The 20,298-nt window shown below is 44.1% G+C and overlaps 1 protein-coding gene across 1 annotated transcript; it reads left to right on the forward strand.

Annotated features, from left to right (window-relative positions):
* The first annotated feature begins 2,591 nt into the window (after positions 1 to 2,591).
* Positions 2,592 to 5,635, forward strand: TMEM252 (transmembrane protein 252). The gene is given in 3 exon segments (XM_040417103.1): positions 2,592 to 2,890; positions 4,456 to 4,532; positions 4,535 to 5,635. Coding segments are annotated over 3 exon segments (522 nt in total). The 5' UTR covers positions 2,592 to 2,615; the 3' UTR covers positions 4,705 to 5,635.
* The last annotated feature ends 14,663 nt before the right edge of the window (positions 5,636 to 20,298 follow it).

Here is a 20,298-nt window from a genome sequence, read left to right on the forward strand (position 1 = left end):
TGGGAGAAATAGGAACTCTATGGATTGAAGGTGACCTTAACGGTCATCTTCCTTCTTGTACCAACCAGCTGTGTGATAAGTTTCTGTCCTTCGCTTTTGAAGGTCTGACCAGGCTTAAGAAGTGTGAAAACTCATGCTGTGTTGGGGCTGCTCAGACTAGATCAGATTGATGGATGTATAACCTGACTGGAGGTCAGTATATCCCTGTATTTTGTTGAAGATATAAAGTCTCCCCTATGTAAAGGACCAGGAGTCAAGATATGTGATTATGTGCAGTTATATAAATCTCCTGACTCACACTGCCTGCCTGTACTATCTGCGTATGCTGAATCTCCAGTGTAGTTCTATGAGATGGAGCATCACACTGGTCTCCCTGCCTCCTGCATGTAAGAGCTGACAGGGAGAGAGATGACAGGGCAGAGAGGGGAGACAGGCTCAAGCTGTATCACATAGGAAAACATGAGGACCCTGAAGTGTGAGGGGACAGCAGCTCTGTCACTAATCTGTTATGGGCTGCCCTCAGAGGACCACAGAGCAGTGCAGTGTGGTAAGACTCTGCCCCCTATGTCTCTGCAAAGCCAGCATGATGAGAAATGTAGGGATTCATTGGGAAAACCATATCTGAGGCAAGAAGGAATCAAATACACATCAAATAAAACAGGTATACACAAAGCATGCACAAGAACCTCTATCTTAATCTGTTAATAATGGCATATCATGCATTATTAAAATCATGGATAGCCTCTTTAAAGGGAACTGTCATTTGATATATAATCGAATTAATATACAATCATTAACTACTAAAAAGTGCTTAGAGTATTCACTTACTGGTGTGACAGATGGGTTACCTCATAATATACACACAAAGATGCCACATGCCGCATGCTAATGAGCTGATTTGAGTCCAGCGTGATGTCATTGAGTCCAGCGTATATTTAAATCAGAGATATGGCCACTCCCCTGCCCACCTGCTGCTGATTCATATGGAAAAAACTGTCATTCAGCAGCAGTTGGGCGGGGAGAGTCAGGAGCTCATGAATATTCAGGACTCATCATTATCAGCTGGAGCTTTTCAATACAAGATGTTGGCAGATTGACTGGGTCAAATAAAGAAAGTGACCCAGCATTTTGATAAGAGAATCAGTCACTTATTTATGTTGCCCTTAGTTAGGACACCATAAAACTGGTGACAGGTTCCCTTTAAGGTGGAAACTGGCTGTGTCCTAAAGGGGTTAATCACACCCATTCACATTGAATACACCCTTAATGTGATATGGTTGGTTTTGGCATGGTCAGGGGTGCACCTAGCCTTTCTTCTGCCTGAGGTGAAACCTGAAACAGCTCCCCCCCCTCCCCACTGCCAATTTCTTAACCTAACCACCCCCTTCAGCCCATGGCCCTTTGGCTGCCCCCTCCCTCTTGCCCCTACCTGGTGCGCCTGAGGTGATCGCCTCGCCTGGCCTCATTGTTGGTGCACCCCTGGGCATGGTAGAAGAAGCTCAATGCTTGGCCCCCTTTCTACCACAGTTCCCATAGCCCCACTTCTTCATGAGGCTCACAATCTTATTTCCCTACTAAAGGTCCAATATGTACATACAAATGGTTGGTTAGTTTATTAGCTAGCATGTTCAGCTATCTGTATATTTTCAGATAATATTAGGTTAGCCAAAGGAGTGAAATGCCCATAATCAAAGGTCTAAGTGAAAAATCTGTAATGAGATGATTCACCTCCTAGATGGCACTTATAATACAGTTGGCTTCTCTAGCATCCCTTAAAAAAACTGACATCCTGAAGGTAGTTGCAGAAAAACAGACGCTTAATAAACTGTGGGCTATTATGGATAATACCTCACAACCCTTGTACACTACTGTGGCCAACCAGAGAACCACATTCAGCAGTAGACTGCATACAGCCTAAGCTGCATCTTAAGGCTGTATTAGACAGCCCCGATTTAACAGGCGATTATTGGGAGGGAAGCGTTCCTTCCCGGCAATTGTTTGCTTGCAGCGATCTCCTCCTTAGTATAGGAGGAGGAATCATTGTTTGACAGCAGAAGATCCTGATAGACACTACAATCTGCTGCCAGCAAGCAATGAATTTTTAACCTGTCCAAAGATGTGGAGTGCCTGATGAACGAGCATTTGCTTGTTCATTGGGCAATTGGTGGCAGTATTAGACTACCAGATCATCGCTAACAAGCGTTCATATTAACATCTGCCAAAAATCGGCAGGTGTAATACAGGCTTTACCCTACGTGTCCAATTCATATTGTCATTTATACTATTATAATTCTTTTTCTGTCTTCTTCTTATGCAGTATGTACAGCACTGCGACATAAAATTTCCTTCAGGATCAATATAGTCGTACGTTATCTTAAAGCAACACCCCTACTCGTGATATAACAAGTTATTTTTCTCTTTCTTTTAACTATATGATTAAAAGCTAACCTTAGTGGATATTGCATGTAATACTACCTCCCCATGGTTAATGAATGCCATGTGTATGACTTTTATCAATCATTGTCCAAAGGGCATTTCTCGTACTAATATATTAGGCTACAGAGTGACAGTGACATGCGGTCTTTCTTAGTTGACACTCTTTCGCTCTTCCAGTCATGAAGAATAGCGTGTACACAGTGCTACGATTCTCTCTGCTAATCATTGGCTTTTGTCTGGTGTGCCTGGCAGCCTTCTATGTATCCTCAAGCTACTCTTGTAACTGTCGAAGTGAGACTATTGTAGCATATACTTTAATGCCTTTAGGATTTGTGCTTCTTCTGATTGGGATTTTTTGGAGCACATACTACGAGGCTAACCACAAAAGTCTGTTTCGAAGCGTAATCAGAAGGATTCATAGCCAACAACAAGTCCATATTGAGACTGTAGACAGGTATGTAGCTAAAACTATTGTACTGAATTTTCATTTTATCTTTGTGTGCAGTTGGGTGACTGTACACCTGAAATGATACTATTATATAGTGGATATTATTAGATAGATAGATAGAGCAGGGATCAGCAACCTTCGGCACTCCAGCTGCTGTGAAACTACAACTCCCAGCATACTCGGCTATTCTTGTAACTCCCACAGAGGTAAAAGGAGGATTCTGGGAGTTGTAGTTTTACAACAGCTGGAGTGCCAGAGGTTGCTGATCCCTGCTATAGGGATAGATAGATAGATAGATAGATAGATAGATAGATAGATAGATAGATAGATAGATAGATAGATAGAAAAGAAAATGTTATGGGCAGCACAGCAATATTTAAGTAAATGCGGAGTGCCAGCGGCTGAAGAGGCGATCCACCAACCAAAAAAACGATAATAAAATAAACTCCACTGCACTTCCAAAAGAAGAAAAGTATTCGTTTAATCACCAAATAGCAACGTTTCAGTCCTCTCAATGGGACCAATACTTTTTTCTTTTGGAAGTGCCGTGGAGTTTATTTTAATTATCGTTAGATAGATAGATATGAGATAGATAGATAGATAGATAGATAGATAGATAGATAGATAGATATAAGATATATGGATATGAGATATATGGATATGAGATAAATAGATAGATAGATATGAGATATATGGATATAAGATAAATAGATAGATAGATAGATAGATAGATATAAGATAGATATATGGATATGAGATAGATAGATAGATAGATAGATAGATAGATAGATAGGAGATAGATAGATAGATAGATAGATAGATAGATAGATAGATAGATAGATAAGAAAAGATGCTCCAGAATCGCTATTCTATGAAGAAAAGAAATCAAGGAGTCATTAACTTATGCGCTTAGAAATTCTTCTGATAGAATGATATATTCAGAGTCTATTATATAGTAAAAGGTGGAGTTTCCATAAAAAGCACGCCAGTGCAGTTAAGAAAGGAAAAGGAATCTGATTGGTTGATTCAGATGTCAACACTTTCTTCAAACAAACGATCCCTGGATGAAAGGTGGGGTCACATAACTGGACTGTCAATCTGTACTGTAGAAAATGTAATCAGTGGGATTATAGGGTAACATTAGTGCCAGTTAGTCCTCTTTAAAATTCTTCTTGCTTGTTACTGATTTGATACTCAGTACTGCACCAAGAGCATGCAGCATTAAAATAGTATGCACGGTTCCAATGATCAATTGATATTGCTGTGATGCCTCAAAGAACCATAAGGACACTTTCACACAGTCAGTGTTTGGTCAGTGTTTGATCAGCGATTGTATAGCAGAAGCTATACAGACATAAGATATAATGGAAAGATTTGCACCTGTTCTGCGTTTCTGACCTGCTTCTGGGTTTGGCTTACAATCACTGATAAAAATCACTGATCAAGCACTGACTGTGTGAAAACAGCCTAAGTTAGGAAAATTGTTTAACTCGTATTTCTTCTGCTAAAGATTAAATAGAAGATTGATAGAAGAGTGAATAATGACAACCTTCTTTATCTTGTATTTTTAGGCCTGATTACTACCCACCATCCTATGACAGTGCCATGCAGCACACCCCTTCTAACGCTACATATCATATCAATCTGGAAACAGGGAGGCTTTCAACATCCCTCCTCCTCTATACACCGAGACTGCCATGGAAGTAGTGGATGAAACCTATATGAATGAAGATCCCCCTCCCTATGAAGCTTCTGTGCACGAATACACCTCTCAGTCTTCCCCCAATTGCGAAGTTTCAGAAGAGGCTGCAAATGACTGAATACATCAACTAAATGTCAAAGATGTACCGTTGACAGCTGATCAGTAGAGGGCGCTATAATGGAAAAAGAATAGCTATTGCTCCCAAATCTCGCTGCCAGAAAAGTGAGAAGTAACTTCTGGAGCAAAGCAACATGTCAGGAAGGAAACAGTAGGGTGCACCTATGTATTCAAGTCACATGCTCTGAAAAGCAGACCATATGTATACATACTGTATAGATCTGCAGCATTTATGATTGTGGAATATTTCTGGAAACCGATTCCACATATATCCAATGTTTCGTTACTGACAGTATATGTGTTGCCTAGGAAAGAGTCTGGAATGAAGGAAACGATGGGTCGTTTATGTGAAGTCTACGCTAACAATGGAGATGGATGAGCTCATTTTAATGTATAGGCTTCATGCAAGTACATCTCTAACCTGTTGTAATGATGCCGATAGCACAAATGCACTGTAATATGGTGGACAAGACGGTGGGTCATGCTCCATAAGACTTGTTACAATCACAAATTAGGGAACTACCAATATTTTCTTTAAATCAGCCATAGAGACTTCCATCAAGTCTAGAAATACTAGAAGTGGACATTTCAGAAATACTGTGACTGTATATCCATGACAAAAGTATTGTGTTAACAGCATTAGCAAGGATTGTTTGGTCCAGTGCCAATATGAAGGCACTCAATGAAATATGCTTGATGAACTAGTAGGCTTGAAATCTTGGGCCGTATGAAAGAGTTTAGATATTAGCCAGACAAATGCCAGGAGTCCTTCCTATATTATTAGACTGAAATACAATATGAAGTGTTGCTACACAGTGACATGCCGTACTTACAGTATGGTGTTTGTTGTGTTGTGTGGTTTTTACTGTATTTGTATTGTTTTTAAATGCTATTGTTTTTTTGTTAAAATAAATATTTATTTTAAATATTAACGATTCTGTGAAATTTACCTTAATCATTACATGTAGAGATGAGCAAATTTCTCAAATTCGATTCGTCCGGTTTGCCGAATTTTTTAAAACATTCGGTGCAATCTGAATTTGTTCATGGCGAATCGTGTTAAAAAACTGCTATTTCCTGGCTGCAGAGAGCCTTTATAGTGGTTTAGAACACTGTGCCTTGTAGTAACATACATAGGGAGTCTGCTGTGGTAGTGAAACAATACTGTGAGTCAGTATGACATGCAGATGACAGGCGTCGCTCTTAGAATCACTGCACACTTCACTTATTTGGGCAGTTACGGGGCCAAAACTGACCAAATAACTCAAGTGTGTACTCAGCCTTACACGTCAATGTTAGCGTCAAGAAGAAGCGTATTCCTTTTACACAGTCGGCAGCTGATTCCACGTAGATGTTCTATTAAACGCTTATACAAGTAGAGCCCCCCCGACAGAGTGGAGAGGGTGTCAGCAGTAAGTTTGTGTTGACGTCACTGATTATTTTGCCCTTCCTCTATTCCGTCAGAACAATAACCCCTAAAAAACCGATACTGTCTGTGGAGCATCTGCTTTCACTCGGTCACCATTTGGTCAGTAATTTATCAGTATTGCTAAAGCCCAAAAAAAACAGGAGTGGATCCAAAACAGAGATGAATAGAATATTTGCATGTCTTCTATGTTTTGTACCCACTCCTGCTTTTGGCTACCAAATCATAACCCAATTCTGATGCAAAATAGGGACCATGTCATGCAGGCCTTACAGCTGTTGCATAGACAGGATCCGTTGTGCGTCTCATTTTTCCTTCCTTCTGACGGATCAGAAGAATGGTCAAATAAATGATGATGTCAGTCAGGCCAAAGGGCAAAATAGTGGCCCAGTCATAAAGTGGGGAGGGTGGGAACAGCATGAGAAGTCCACAGAGTGGCCCAATGACAGAGTCTGGAGGTGGTAGCAGCATCAGGAGGAGGCCACAGACTGGCACAAAGACAGTGTGGAGGTAGCAGCAGGAGCATCAGGAGGCCACAGAGTGGCACAATTAGAGTGTGAAGGTGGCGTCAGCTACAGTATCAGAAGGAGGCCACAGGGTGGCACAATGACAGTGTGGAGATGGCAGCAGCAGCATGAGGAGACCACAGAGTGGCGCAATGACAGTGTGTGGAGGTGACAGCAGCAGCATCAGGAGGAGGCCACAGAGTTGCACAATGACAGTGTGGAGGTGGCAGCAGCAGCATCAGGAGACCACAGAGTGGCAAGGTGACATAGTGTGGAGGTGGCAGCAGCATCAGGAGACGACAGAGTGACAAGGTGACATAGTGTGGAGGTGGCAGCAGCATCAGAAAACCACAGAGTGACCCGGTGACAGAGTGGGGAGGTGGATGGCAATACAAGTACCAGCTGAAAAAGGTGGGTGAAAGAAAGAGCACTTGGCATCATATGTGTGACATCAGGTGGGTGGCAGCATCAGAATAGTAACTGAGGCAGGCAGCCAGAAGAAACCGGTCTCTTTTGTCAAAGTGTTGGTGTGGCACCATGAATGATCTACTCTGATGCATCAGGCATTGGTGGGTGGAAATCCTGGCTGATCCACGTCTGATTCATCTTGACAAAGGACAGTCACTCCACATTTTGGGTGGACAGGAGAGTTCTTCTTGGGGTAACTATGCCCCTCGCCGCATTAAACACCCGCTCTGATGCCACACTACTGGCCAGGCAGGACAGCTTTTCCAGGGCAAACTCTGCCAGTTGTGGCCACAAATCCAGTCTGTCTGCCCAGTAGTCCAGCGGATCTTCAATGTGGGGTGGCAGGGTGCTGTCCAAGTATGCCATCACCTGCTGGTTCAGGTCCTGCTATAGGTCCTGGTGAGTAGTTTCTTTGCTAGGCGGATGAAGAAAGCTGCTCATCAGTGACTCTAGACTCAAATTGCTGCTGCTGCTACAGCAGCCATGGCAGAGGAACGTGAGTGCAGAGGGCTCCCCCAGTCAGATCTGCGAGATGATGGACGATGGAGCAGATAGGCAGCGGCCAACTGACTACATAGGATGTCTCTATAGTAGTTCAGTTCATCTTCCCTCTCAGCGGGTCCCCATTTTGGAACGGTAGCTAGCGTCCAACAAGGTGGAGAGCCAGAAGTCATCCCTCTGGCGAATGGTGACAATTCGGCTGTCAATACACAAGAAAGTGAGCATGCATTGGGCCATTTGTGCAAGTGACTCGGAGGGACTCCCTGCCTTCATCTCCACTGCATACTGCCATGGTGTGTCTGGGTCCTCTGCCTCATCTTCCTCATCACCCTGTAGCTCCTCTGGCTGCTCCTGCTCCTCCTCGCTACACATTGCTTGTGCTCCAATGTCCTCCTCCTCCTCCAGTTCAGCCCCCACAGGGCTCATGTGGCCGTGAGATCTAGGCACCACATCTCCAGTAGAGATGTCGCGAACATAAAATTTTCCGTTCGCGAACGCGAATTTTCGCAAATGTTCGCGAACTGGCGAACCGGCCGAACCGCCATAGACTTCAATAGGCAGGCGAATTTTAAAACCCACAGGGACTCTTTCTGGCCACAATAGTGATGGAAAAGTTGTTTCAAGGGGACTAACACCTGGACTGTGGCATGCCGGAGGGGGATCCATGGCAAAACTCCCATGGAAAATTACGTTGTTGACGCAGAGTCGGGTTTTAATCCATAAAGGGCATAAATCACCTAACATTCCTAAATTGTTTGGAATAACGTGCTTTAAAACATCAGGTATGATGTTGTATCGATCAGGTAGTGTAAGGGTTACGCCCGCTTCACAGTGACAGACCAAACTCCCCGTTTAACGCACCGCAAACAGTCCATTTGCACAACTGCAAATTTCCCATTTGCACAAGGTTGGATACCAAGCTAGCCATGTCCCGTTCCTTGTCCTCACTGATGTCATTGAAGGTCTCTTCCTCTACCCAGCCACGTACAACACCAAAGGTCCCCGAAAGGTGACAACAAGCCTGTTGTGGTTGGTCTTCCACCTCCTCAAAGCCACCTTCCTCCTCTGACTCCTCTTCTTCAGACTCCTCTCTCTGCGTTATTATATGGTGTGTTAAGTAGTACTATTCCTATAAGTTTAATCCCTGTTACGTCCCCTATCAGGGGACGTGTATATGGCATCGATTTTAGGAACGGGGAGATGGAAAAAGATGCTTGGTCGGTCCTCCTACTTCAAATTTGGGGCACTGGGCGTGCAATCTAATGTGTCGCCAGATGGTTGTGGTGTGTTATGTTGATCTATTCTTATCAGTTTAATACCTGTTACGTCCCCTATCAGGGGACGTGTATGTGGCATCGATTTTAGGAACGGGGAGATGGAAAAAGATGCTTGGTCAGTCCTCCTACTTCAAATTTGGGGCACTGCGCGTGCAATCTAATGTGCCGCCAGATAGTTGTGGTGTGTTATGTTGTTCTATTCTTATCAGTTTAATCCCTGTTACATCCCCTATCAGGGGACGTGTATATGGCATCGAATTTAGGAACGGGGAGATGGAAAAAGATGCTTGGTCGGTCCTCCTACTTCAAATTTGGGGCACTGCGCGTGCAATCTAATGTGCCGCCAGATAGTTGTGGTGTGTTATGTTGTTCTATTCTTATCAGTTTAATCCCTGTTATGTCCCCTATCAGGGGACGTGTATATGGCATCGAATTTAGGAACGGGGAGATGGAAAAAGATGCTTGGTCGGTCCTCCTACTTCAAATTTGGGGCACTGCGCGTGCAATCTAATGTGCCGCCAGATAGTTGTGGTGTGTTATGTTGTTCTATTCTTATCAGTTTAATCCCTGTTACGTCCCCTATTAGGGGACGTGTATATGGCATCGATTTTAGAAACAGGGAGATGGAAAAAGATGCTTGGTCGGTCCTCCTACTTCAAATTTGGGGCACTGCACGTGCAATCTAATGTGCCGCCAGATAGTTGTGGTGTGTTATGATGTTCTATTCTTATCAGTTTAATCCCTGTTACATCCCCTATCAGGGAACGTGTATATGGCATCGATTTTAGGAACGGGGAGATGGAAAAAAATGCTTGGTCAGTCCTCCTACTTAAAATTTGGGGCACTGCGCGTGCAATCTAATGTGCCGCCAGATTGTTGTGGTGTGTTATGTTGTTCTATTCTTATCAGTTTAATCCCTGTTACGTCCCCTATCAGGGAACGTGTATATGGCATAGATTTTAGGAACGGGGAGATGGAAAAAGATGCTTGGTCGGTCCTCCTACTTCAAATTTGGGGCACTGCGCGTGCAATCTAATGTGCCGCCAGATAGTTGTGGTGTGTTATGTTGTTCTATTCTTATCAGTTTAATCCCTGTTACGTCCCCTATCAGGGGACGTGTATATGGCATCGATTTCTAGGAACGGAGAGATGGAAAAAGATGCTTGGTCGGTCCTCCTACTTCAAATTTGGGGCACTGCGCGTGTAATCTAATGTGCCACCAGATAGGAGTGGTGTGTTAAGTAGTTCTATTCTTATCAGTTTAATCCCTGTTACGTCCCCTATCAGCTTTCAGGCAAGTCAACCCCAAGACGGCGTGACACTCCCGTATCCGGGATGTGGAATAGCCCCTGAGGAGCTGGGGGGGTGCCGTTGATGTGGAGAAAGACGCAGCAGCAGAAGAGGTCTCAGCCGAGGAGGTTATGGAAGAGGATGGAGTAGGAGGAGTAGAGGACGTGGCAGCAGGCCTGCCTGCAAGTCGTGGCGGTGTCACCAACTCCTCTGCAGAGCCACGCATTCCATGCTTGGCAGCCGTCAGCAGGTTTACCCAATGTGCAGTGTAGGTGATATAACTGCCCTGACCGTGCTTTGCAGACCAGGTATCAGTGGTCAGATGGACCCTTGCCCCAACACTGCGTGCCAGACATGCCATTACTTCCTTTTGCACAATCGAGTACAGGTTGGGGATTACCTTTTGTGCAAAGAAATTTCGGCCGGGTAACTTCCACTGCGGTGTCCCAATAGCTACAAATTTTTGGAACGCCTCAGACTCCACCAGCTTGTATGGTAAAAGCTGGCGGGCTAAGAGTTCAGACAAGCCAGCTGTCAGACGCTGGGCAAGGGGGTGACTTTGTGACATTGGCTTCTTACGCTCAAACATGTCCTTGACAGACACCTGACTGTGGGCAGATGAGCAGGAACTGCTCAAGGCGAGAGACAGAGTGGCGGATGGTTGAGAGGGGGCAAGGAGGACAGCAGTGGTTGACATGGCTGAAGATGCTGGACCAGGAGGAGGATGGCGGCTTTGAGTTTGTGTGCTGCTTGTACTCATGTGTTGATCCCATAGGCGTTTGTGATATGCGATCATGTGCCTTCGCAAAGCAGTTGTACCTAGGTGGGTGTTGGACTTCCCACTACTCAGTTTCTTTTGGCACAGGTTGCAAATGGCATCGTTGTTGTCAGAGACAGACACACAAAAAAAATGCCACACTGCTGAGCTCTGCAATGACGGCATTCTGGTGGTGGCAACAGCATGCATTGATTGGCGTGCTGTCTGGCTGACCACGGGTGCCGATGCATGCTGTCTGACTGTCCCACTAGCTCCTTGCGACGACCTCCCCCTGCTTCCAACTTGTCTCCTCCTCCTCTCTGTCTCTTCATCTGAACTTTCCCCCTGTTCTTCTTCTCTTCTAGCGGGCACCAACGGACACATCGTCATCATCAACCTCTTCACTTGTATCTGACAACTCAGCAAAGGAAGCAGCAGCGGGTACAACATCATCATCATCACACCATATGTCCATGTGTGTAATGCTGCCTGACTGAGACATATCCCTGTTATCTACATCCTCTGGCAATAATGGTTGCGCATCACTCATTTCTTCCAACTGATGTGTAAATAACTCCTCTGACAGATCAAGTGAAGCGGCTGTGGTGCTAGTGTTGGTGGTGGCGGCAGGCGGGCGAGTGGTAACTTGAGAGGTGAAGCTGAGCTGGAGGAGGATGGTGCGTCAAGGTTCCGAGCGGAAGCTGTAGAAGATTGGGTGTCCTGTGTTAGCCAGTCAACTATGTCCTCAGAACTTTTCAAGTTCAGGGTACGTGGCCTCTGAACACTGGGCATTGTTCTAGGGCCAAAGGAAATCACAGCACCACGACCACGATAGCCCCTGAGGGGTGGCCTGCTTCTGCCTGTCATTTTTTTTTTGATTAGTGGTACTATGCGTGCAAGGTACTGTGCCATCCAATATGAGTGGTGGGCAGTGGGCAGAATACACTCTGTGGGCCTGACACACTCTGGCAGGCAACTGCAATTATATTACAGAGAAAAAATTGTTTTACTGTTTTAAATGCAAGCTACTGTGACACCAGATATGAGTGGTGGGCACTGGCAGTAGTGGGCACAGTACACGTTGTGGGCCTAACACACGCTGGCAGGCAACTGCAATTATATTACAGAGATTTTTTTTTTTACTGTTTTAAATGCAAGCTACTGTGACACCAGATATGAGTGGTGGGCACTGGCAGTAGTGGGCACAGTACACGCTGTGGGCCTAACACACACTGGCAGGCAACTGCAATTATATTACAGAGAAAAAATTGTTTTACTGTTTTAAATGCAAGCTACTGTGACTAGGGATGAGCGAACCCGAACTGTATAGTTCGGGTTCGTACCGAATTTTGGGGTGTCCGTGACACGAACCCGAACCCGAACATTTTCGTAAAAGTCTGGGTTCGAGTTCGGTGTTCGGCGCATTCTTGGCGCTTTTTGAAAGGCTGCAAAGCAGCCAATCAACAAGCATCATACTACTTGGCCCAAGAGGCCATCACAGCCATGCCTACTATTGGCATGGCTGTGATTGGCCAGTGCACCATGTGACCCAGCCTCTATTTAAGCTGGAGTCACGTAGCGCCGCACGTCACTCTGCTATGATCAGTATAGGGAGAGGTTGCAGCTGCGACGTTAGGGCGAGATTAGGCAGATTAACTCCTCCAAAAGACTTCATTCTGTGATCGATCTGCAGCTGTGGATCATTGAAGTGCTATTATTGACTTGCTCACTTTTTTGAGGCTGCCCAGAGCGTTTTTAGATCACTTTTTTTCTGGGGTGATCGGCGGCCATTTTGTGACTTGTGGTGCGCCAGCACGAGCTATCACCAAGTGTATTTAACCATCGATAGTGTGGTTATTTTGTGCTATATCCTACATCAGCTGCAGGCTGAGCCTGTGTCACCGAAGTGCATTTAACCATCAACAGTCTGGTTATTTTTTGGCCATATACTACATCAGCTGCAGGCTGAGCCTGTTTCACCCAAGTGCATTTAACCATCAACAGTCTGATTATTTTTTGGCCATATACTACATCAGCTGCAGGCTGAGCCTGTGTCACCGAAGTGCATTTAACCATCAACAGTCTGGTTATTTTTTGGCCATATATTACATCAGGGGCAAGTTGAGCCTGTCACCCAGCGCCTAAAAAATAGACCTGACATCTCTATTCAGTTATTGATAGTATCATTCAGAAAAACCTAAGACACACGCTAGCGTGCTGATAGAAGTGTCATTCTGTGATTAAACCTATAACTGTCACACAGCGCAAAAAAAAAAACAGGTCTCACATCTCTATTCAACCAAATCTGCACAGTTTTAGCGGGTCAAGTTATTTGTAGTGACCGTCAAAGCAGACTTTTTGTTCTGGGTTGAAAAAGCATTCCCAAATTTGCCATTCGGAAAATAACTAGTTTGTGGTATTTCAGGCCTACTTGAAATCTATCCCAAAAAGAAAATCTTACATTGAAGTTATTGATAGTATCATTCAGAAAAACCTAAGACACACGCTAGCGTGCTGATAGAAGTGTCATTCTGTGATTAAACCTATAACTGTCACACAGCGCAAAAAAAAACAGGTCTCACATCTTTATTCAACCAAATCTGCACAGTTTTAGCTGGTCAAGTTATTTGTAGTGACCGTCAAAGCAGACTTTTTGTTCTGGGTTGAAAAAGCATTCCCAAATTTGCCATTCTGAAAATAACTAGTTTGTGGTATTTCAGGCCTACTTGAAATCTATCCCAAAAAGAAAATCTTACATTGAAGTTATTGATAGTATCATTCAGAAAAACCTAAGACACACGCTAGCGTGCTGATAGAAGTGTCATTCTGTGATTAAACCTATAACTGTCACACAGCGCAAAAAAAAAAACGGTCTCACATCTCTATTCAACCAAATCTGCACAGTTTTAGCTGGTCAAGTTATTTGTAGTGACCGTAAAAGCAGACTTTTTGTTCTGGGTTGAAAAAGCATTTCCAAATTTGCCATTCTCAAAATTGTGGTGAACGGGAACAATGAGGAAAACATCTAATAAGGGACGCGGACGCGGACGTGGACATGGTCGTGGTGGTGTTAGTGGACCCTCTGGTGCTGGGAGAGGACGTGGCCGTTCTGCCACAGCCACACGTCCTAGTGAACCAACTACCTCAGGTCCCAGTAGCCAGCAGAATTTACAGCGATATTTGGTGGGGCCCAATGCCGTTCTAAGGATGGTAAGGCCTGAGCAGGTACAGGAATTAGTCAATTGGGTGGCCGACAGTGGATCCAGCACGTTCACATTATCTCCCACCCAGTCTTCTGCAGAAAGCGCACAGATGGCGCATGAAAACCAAGCCCATCGGTCTGTCACATCACCCCCATGCATATCAGGGAAACTGTCTGAGCCTCAAGTTATTAAATCACCTGCGGTCTTAACTATAAACGGTACACTCCCGCAATTACATAATACCACAATAAAGAAAAGGAGTGCGTAACACACCGGTATGAGAAAATACAAATCAATTTTATTCAATATCCATAAAAGACATACATGATACATATTATAAGACAATAAATGAGCAGGGACAGCCACAATCCTGCATCACACTGCTACCTGCCCCATCAAATGGATGGACATAATAGAATCTCCATGTATACAATATATAAATAGTCAATTATCCCCATGGATATAATGCCAGATGAATGGAGAATCTACAGCAAGGGTGTGCTTGCCTCAATGAACCGGTGTGCATAAATACCAAAGTTGCGGACACAAAGTCCAAAAATACTAGGTAAAGCAAGTGTGTAGGGCTACATACCAACAAAGCTGGGATAGGTACCAGGGCAATGGCGCTCCTCAACGCGCGTTTCGCGTATAGTTTGCTTCCTCAGGAGGAGTTAAAGACCGGAAAGGGAGAGAACACTAATAAGGCGCCGACAGCCAATCCTGTGTCTAATCTAACGTCATGTGATTCTCTGTGAAATCCCATGTCATCACGGCGGCGCATGACCAATCAGCGTCCGCCACGTCATATTACTTCCGCCCTTCCTCTGAGGCCAGTGGGGGAGAGGGCGGTCGCACATTCATGATGCCGATCGCCATCGCCACCACCGCCCTGCACAAGAGAGAGAGGGCGGAAGGAGACGCCCGGACCCAATGGTCATGCGCACGGATGACACAAAGTGTAAGGAATCGATGAAGCTCAATCAAGAGTAGGTATGGATCTGGTCATAGTGTATACATAATTATAATATTTTATACATGGATACATGGAGGTCCCATACTTTGCACATGATAAAGTGAACATTCAATTTGAAACAAAGTGTTATTCTCATAAATATACAAACAGTACAGTGATCATGACATTACATCAGACAATCAATAATTCATTCGACATAATTACATAAAAAATGACAAATAAATATCCGTGGTGACCACAGTGTTTGTTAAGATGTGACAATATTACTTCCGCCCTTCCTCTGAGGCCAGTGGGGGAGAGGGCGGTCGCACATTCAATGATGCCGATCGCCATCGCCACCACCGCCCTACACAAGAGAGAGAGGGCGGAAGGAAACGCCCAGACCAAATGGTCATGCGCACGGATGTCACAAAGTATAAGGAATCTGTGAAACTCAATCAAGAGTAGGTATAAATCCAGTCATAGTGTATACATAAAATATTTTATACCTGGATACGTGAAGGTCCCATAATTTACGCATAATAAAATGAACATTCAAATTGAAACATAGTGTTATTTTCATAGGTGTACAAACAGTACAGTGATCATGGCATTCCATCATACAATCAATAATTCATCCGACATGATTACATAAAAAATGAAAAATAAATACCCGTGGAAGCCACAGTGTCTGTTCAGATGTAACAAAATTATGGAAGATAACATATTCTCCATAAATGCATTTACATAGGTGAATAAACAGTAATTAAAGTGCAAAGTGCAATAGTGCTGTGATACCATTCGAATAATACATGGCATTGCAGCACAAGGCCCCGTATTGGGCATATCACAGTTATCAGGGACCACCATATATGAAAACACAGACTGATCCATTCAGTGAAGACAGAATTCATAACATCGATATTCCACAAAAAGACGGACATTCAGGATAAATCGGCAGACTAGAGAGTAGAAAAAGCACATTATTATACATGTATATGCATCAACTATGACCCCATAATAAAAAATGGGCGAAATCTCCCATTACCCCTAAAATGATGCCACTATTTAGAGAAAGGAACCAAAGCCAAAGCTCTCATTTAATCCTTTGGGGGTCAGGGTTTTGAGCCTAAATATCCACCTAGTCTCAATCTGGGCCAAGATTTTACTGTAATTGCCCCCCCTGATCCCTAAATGCACTTTGTCTATGCCTCTGAATCGCAAACCCCTAGGATTGCTCTGATGGAATATTTTAAAATGCTTTGGGAGGGTTTTTAAGTCACTCAAATTTAAGATGTCTTCTGCCTTTTCAATATCCCTCACATGTTCCCTTATTCTTTTCCGGAATTCCCTTGTTGTTAAGCCAATATATATTTTATTGCAGGGACAAACTGCATAGTAAATAATCCCGGTGGTCATGCAGGAAATATACTCGCGAATTTCATACGTTTGAGTGTGGTCTGAATTGGTGAAATGAGTTGATCTATCTAAATTAGCACATGCCTTACACCCCCCACAAGGATATGATCCTTTTACAACGGTGGATTGTCTCAGTTTGGTCTCAGGAATGTAGTGACTACACACCAACAAATCTTTAAGATTTTTGGAGCGTCTTGCAGTCAATAATGGTCTATTCGAAATACATTGACTCAGCTTCACATCCGTTTGCAAAATGTCCCAATGATTATTAAGGATCTCATATAGCTTTTTCCACTGTTTATTATAGTTAGTAATAAATCTAATATCTTGGCTACCGGCCGACGTGGTTTTAGCAATCTTATTTTCCTCATTCGGGCACAATAATTTTTCTCTTTTGCGTATTTTGGCTGTTTGGAAACCCCTCTTTATCTGCCTATTGCTGTAGCCTCTTTCCTTAAAGCGCAACTTTAATTTCTCTGATTCCATGCGGAAACTCGCCTCATTGGAACAAATCCTTTTGAGACGCACAAATTGGCCCTTAGGAATCCCATCAATTGTTGATCTAGGGTGTGCCGAGCTTGCATGCAATAGGGAGTTTACAGCAGTCACCTTCCTATACACCTCCGTTTGAATTTTGCCCACTTCATTTGCTTTTATCTTTATGTCCAAGAAATCAATTTCTCGTCCCGCTTTATACGTCAGCCTAATATTGAGTGCATTGTTATTCAGTACGGTCATGAATCTGTTGAGGTCCTCCATGGTGCCCTCCCAGATGAACAGAATATCATCGATATATCTCATCCAATTATGGACTCTATCGACGTTCTCAGGGAGGACACCATGGAAGATCTCCCTTTCCCAAGCGCCCAAAAACAGATTCGCGTAGGATGGGGCGCAGGTAGCCCCCATCGCCACACCTTGCGTCTGCAAGTAAAATCTGTCCTTGAAAACAAAAAAATTGTGGTGTAAGATAAAGTCCAACAATTGTAGGAGTAGTTGGTTGAGGGATGGTTCCAAATTGTTGCCCTTTAAAAACTTTGATGTGGCACTCATGCCATCTTCATGCCGTATACTGGTGTATAGGGACTCTACGTCCGCCGTCACCAAGATCATTTCATCCGAAAGCTGTATCCCCTCCAATTGATTTAGTACTGCTGTAGTATCCTGCACAAAGGATGGTAAATTAATTACCAACTGTTGTAAATAAAAATCTACAAATCTGCATACGTTTTCACTTAAACTTTCATTACCTGCTACGATAGGTCGTCCGGGTGGATCTGTGCTGCTCTTATGCACCTTGGGAATGATGTAGAAAGTCGCTACTTTGGCATGCTGTGTTATAAGACCGTCCTTAATCTTTTTCGTTATAACATCATTTTCAATGGCTGTATTAAGAATAGTCTCCAGTTTTTTCTGAAAGCAGACAAGGGGGTTTTCAGATAAGGCTCTATAGCAGGTTTTGTCCTTCAACAGTTTAAAAACCTGCCGTTCATACATTTCTACCGGCCATACTACTATGTTTCCCCCTTTATCTGCGGCTTTAATCACAACCCCCTCCATCTCTCTCAGTTCTTTTAAAGCTCTAAACTCCTTCCCACTTAGGTTCTTATCTCCTTGTCTGCTTGTTTTACCATTCAACTTCTCTAGATCTTCACAGACCATCTTTACAAAGATGTCTATGGCTGGACAAAGATGAAATGGAGGAAACACCTGTGACTTTCTCCCAATTCCCCTAGGTAATGAACTTACCTCCTTGCGTTCATCTGCTTCATTTTGTTCCAATAGTTCCTCTAAGATTTTTAATGCCTCTTTTTCTTCATTCGTGACCAGCCAGTCATCAGCCTGAGTCCTGGAATGTAGTTTTCTCAGAAGCAGCTTTCTCGCAAAGAGGTGTGTATCTTTTACTACTGTGAAAACATCAATATCAGATGTAGGACAGAATGTTAATCCCTTTTGCAGGACTGAAATTTGATCATCAGTCATTGTTATTTGAGAGAGGTTAATTACCTGCGGTGTGTCTTCCTTTCCTTTCTTCCCCTTTTGTATGGTCTTATTGTCGGCCTTGTCGTATTTTCGTTTTCCATATTAACTACGGGTTAACCAGTTGCCTCTTGTGCGTCCCATATATACATGAGATGTTTCTCCCTTCTGAGAATTAGTATCAGAGGTTGCAGCTGAGCTAATTGAAGAGACAGAGGAACTACGGACTCGCATCCCTCTATCACCTGGATCTTGCAGCCATTTGTATACTCTGTGATTGTTATAGTCAGTCAGATCCCTTTGGAATTTCTGCATTTTTTGTGTTGTTATTTCCTTTTCCCAAATGGTATAACTAGATGTCAGGTCCTCTTCAAATTTCTGAAGTTCTTCTTCTGAAGAACTTCAGGTCCTCTTCAAATTTCTGAAGTTCTTCTTCTGAAGTTCTTCGTCATTGCCCTGGTACCTGTCCCAGCTTTGTTGGTATGTAGCCCTACACACTTGCTTTACCTAGTATTTTTGAACTTTGTGTCCGCAACTTTGGTATTTATGCACACCGGTTCATTGAGGCAAGCACACCCTTGCTGTAGATTCTCCATTCATCTGGCATTATATCCATGGGGATAATTGACTATTTATATATTGTATACATGGAGATTCTATTATGTCCATCCATTTGATGGGGCAGGTAGCAGTGTGATGCAGGATTGTGGCTGTCCCTGCTCATTTATTGTCTTATAATATGTATCATGTATGTCTTTTATGGATATTGAATAAAATTGATTTGTATTTTCTCATACCGGTGTGTTACGCACTCCTTTTCTTTATTGTGGTATTATGAGCCTCAAGTTATGCAGCAGTCTCTTATGCTGTTTGAAGACTCTGCTGCCAGGGTTTCCCAAGGGCATCCACCTAGCCCTTCCCCAGGGGTGGAAGAGATAGAATGCACTAACGCACAACCACTTATTTTTCCTGATGATGAGGACATGGGAATACCACCTCAGCACGTCTCTGATGATGACGAAACACAGGTGCCAACTGCTGCGTCTTTCTGCAGTGTGCAGACTGAACAGGAGGTCAGGGATCAAGACTGGGTGGAAGACGATGCAGGGGACGATGAGGTCCTAGACCCCACATGGATTGAAGGTCGTGCCACTGACTTTCACAGTTCGGAGGAAGAGGCAGTGGTGAGACCGAGCCAACAGCGTAGCAAAAGAGGGAGCAGTGGGAAAAATCAGAACACCCGCCGCCAAGAGACTCCGCCTGCTACTGACCGCCGCCATCTGGGACCGAGCACCCCAAAGGCAGCTTCAAGGAGTTCCCTGGCATGGCACTTCTTCAAACAATGTGCTGACGACAAGACCCGAGTGGTTTGCACGCTGTGCCATCAGAGCCTGAAGCGAGGCATTAACGTTCTGAACCTTAGCACAACCTGCATGACCAGGCACCTGCATGCAAAGCATGAACTGCAGTAGAGTAAACACCTTAAAAACAAGGAAGTCACTCAGGCTCCCCCTGCTACATCTTCTGCTGCTGCCGCCTCGGCCTCTTCTGCTGCTGCTGCCGCCGCCTCGGCCTCTTCCTCCGCCTCTGGAGGAACGTTGGCACCTGCCGCCCAGAAAACATGGGATGTACCACCAACACCACCACCTGCGTCACCAAGCATCTCAACCATGTCACACGGCAGCGTTCAGCTCTCCATCTCACAAACATTTGAGAGAAAGCGTAAATTCTCACCTAGCCACCCTCGATCCCTGGCCCTGAATGCCAGCATTTCTAAACTACTGGCCTATGAAATGCTGTCATTTAGGCTGGTGGA

This window comes from Bufo bufo, chromosome 2 (assembly GCF_905171765.1).
Source record: "Bufo bufo chromosome 2, aBufBuf1.1, whole genome shotgun sequence".
NCBI lineage: Eukaryota > Metazoa > Chordata > Amphibia > Anura > Bufonidae > Bufo > Bufo bufo.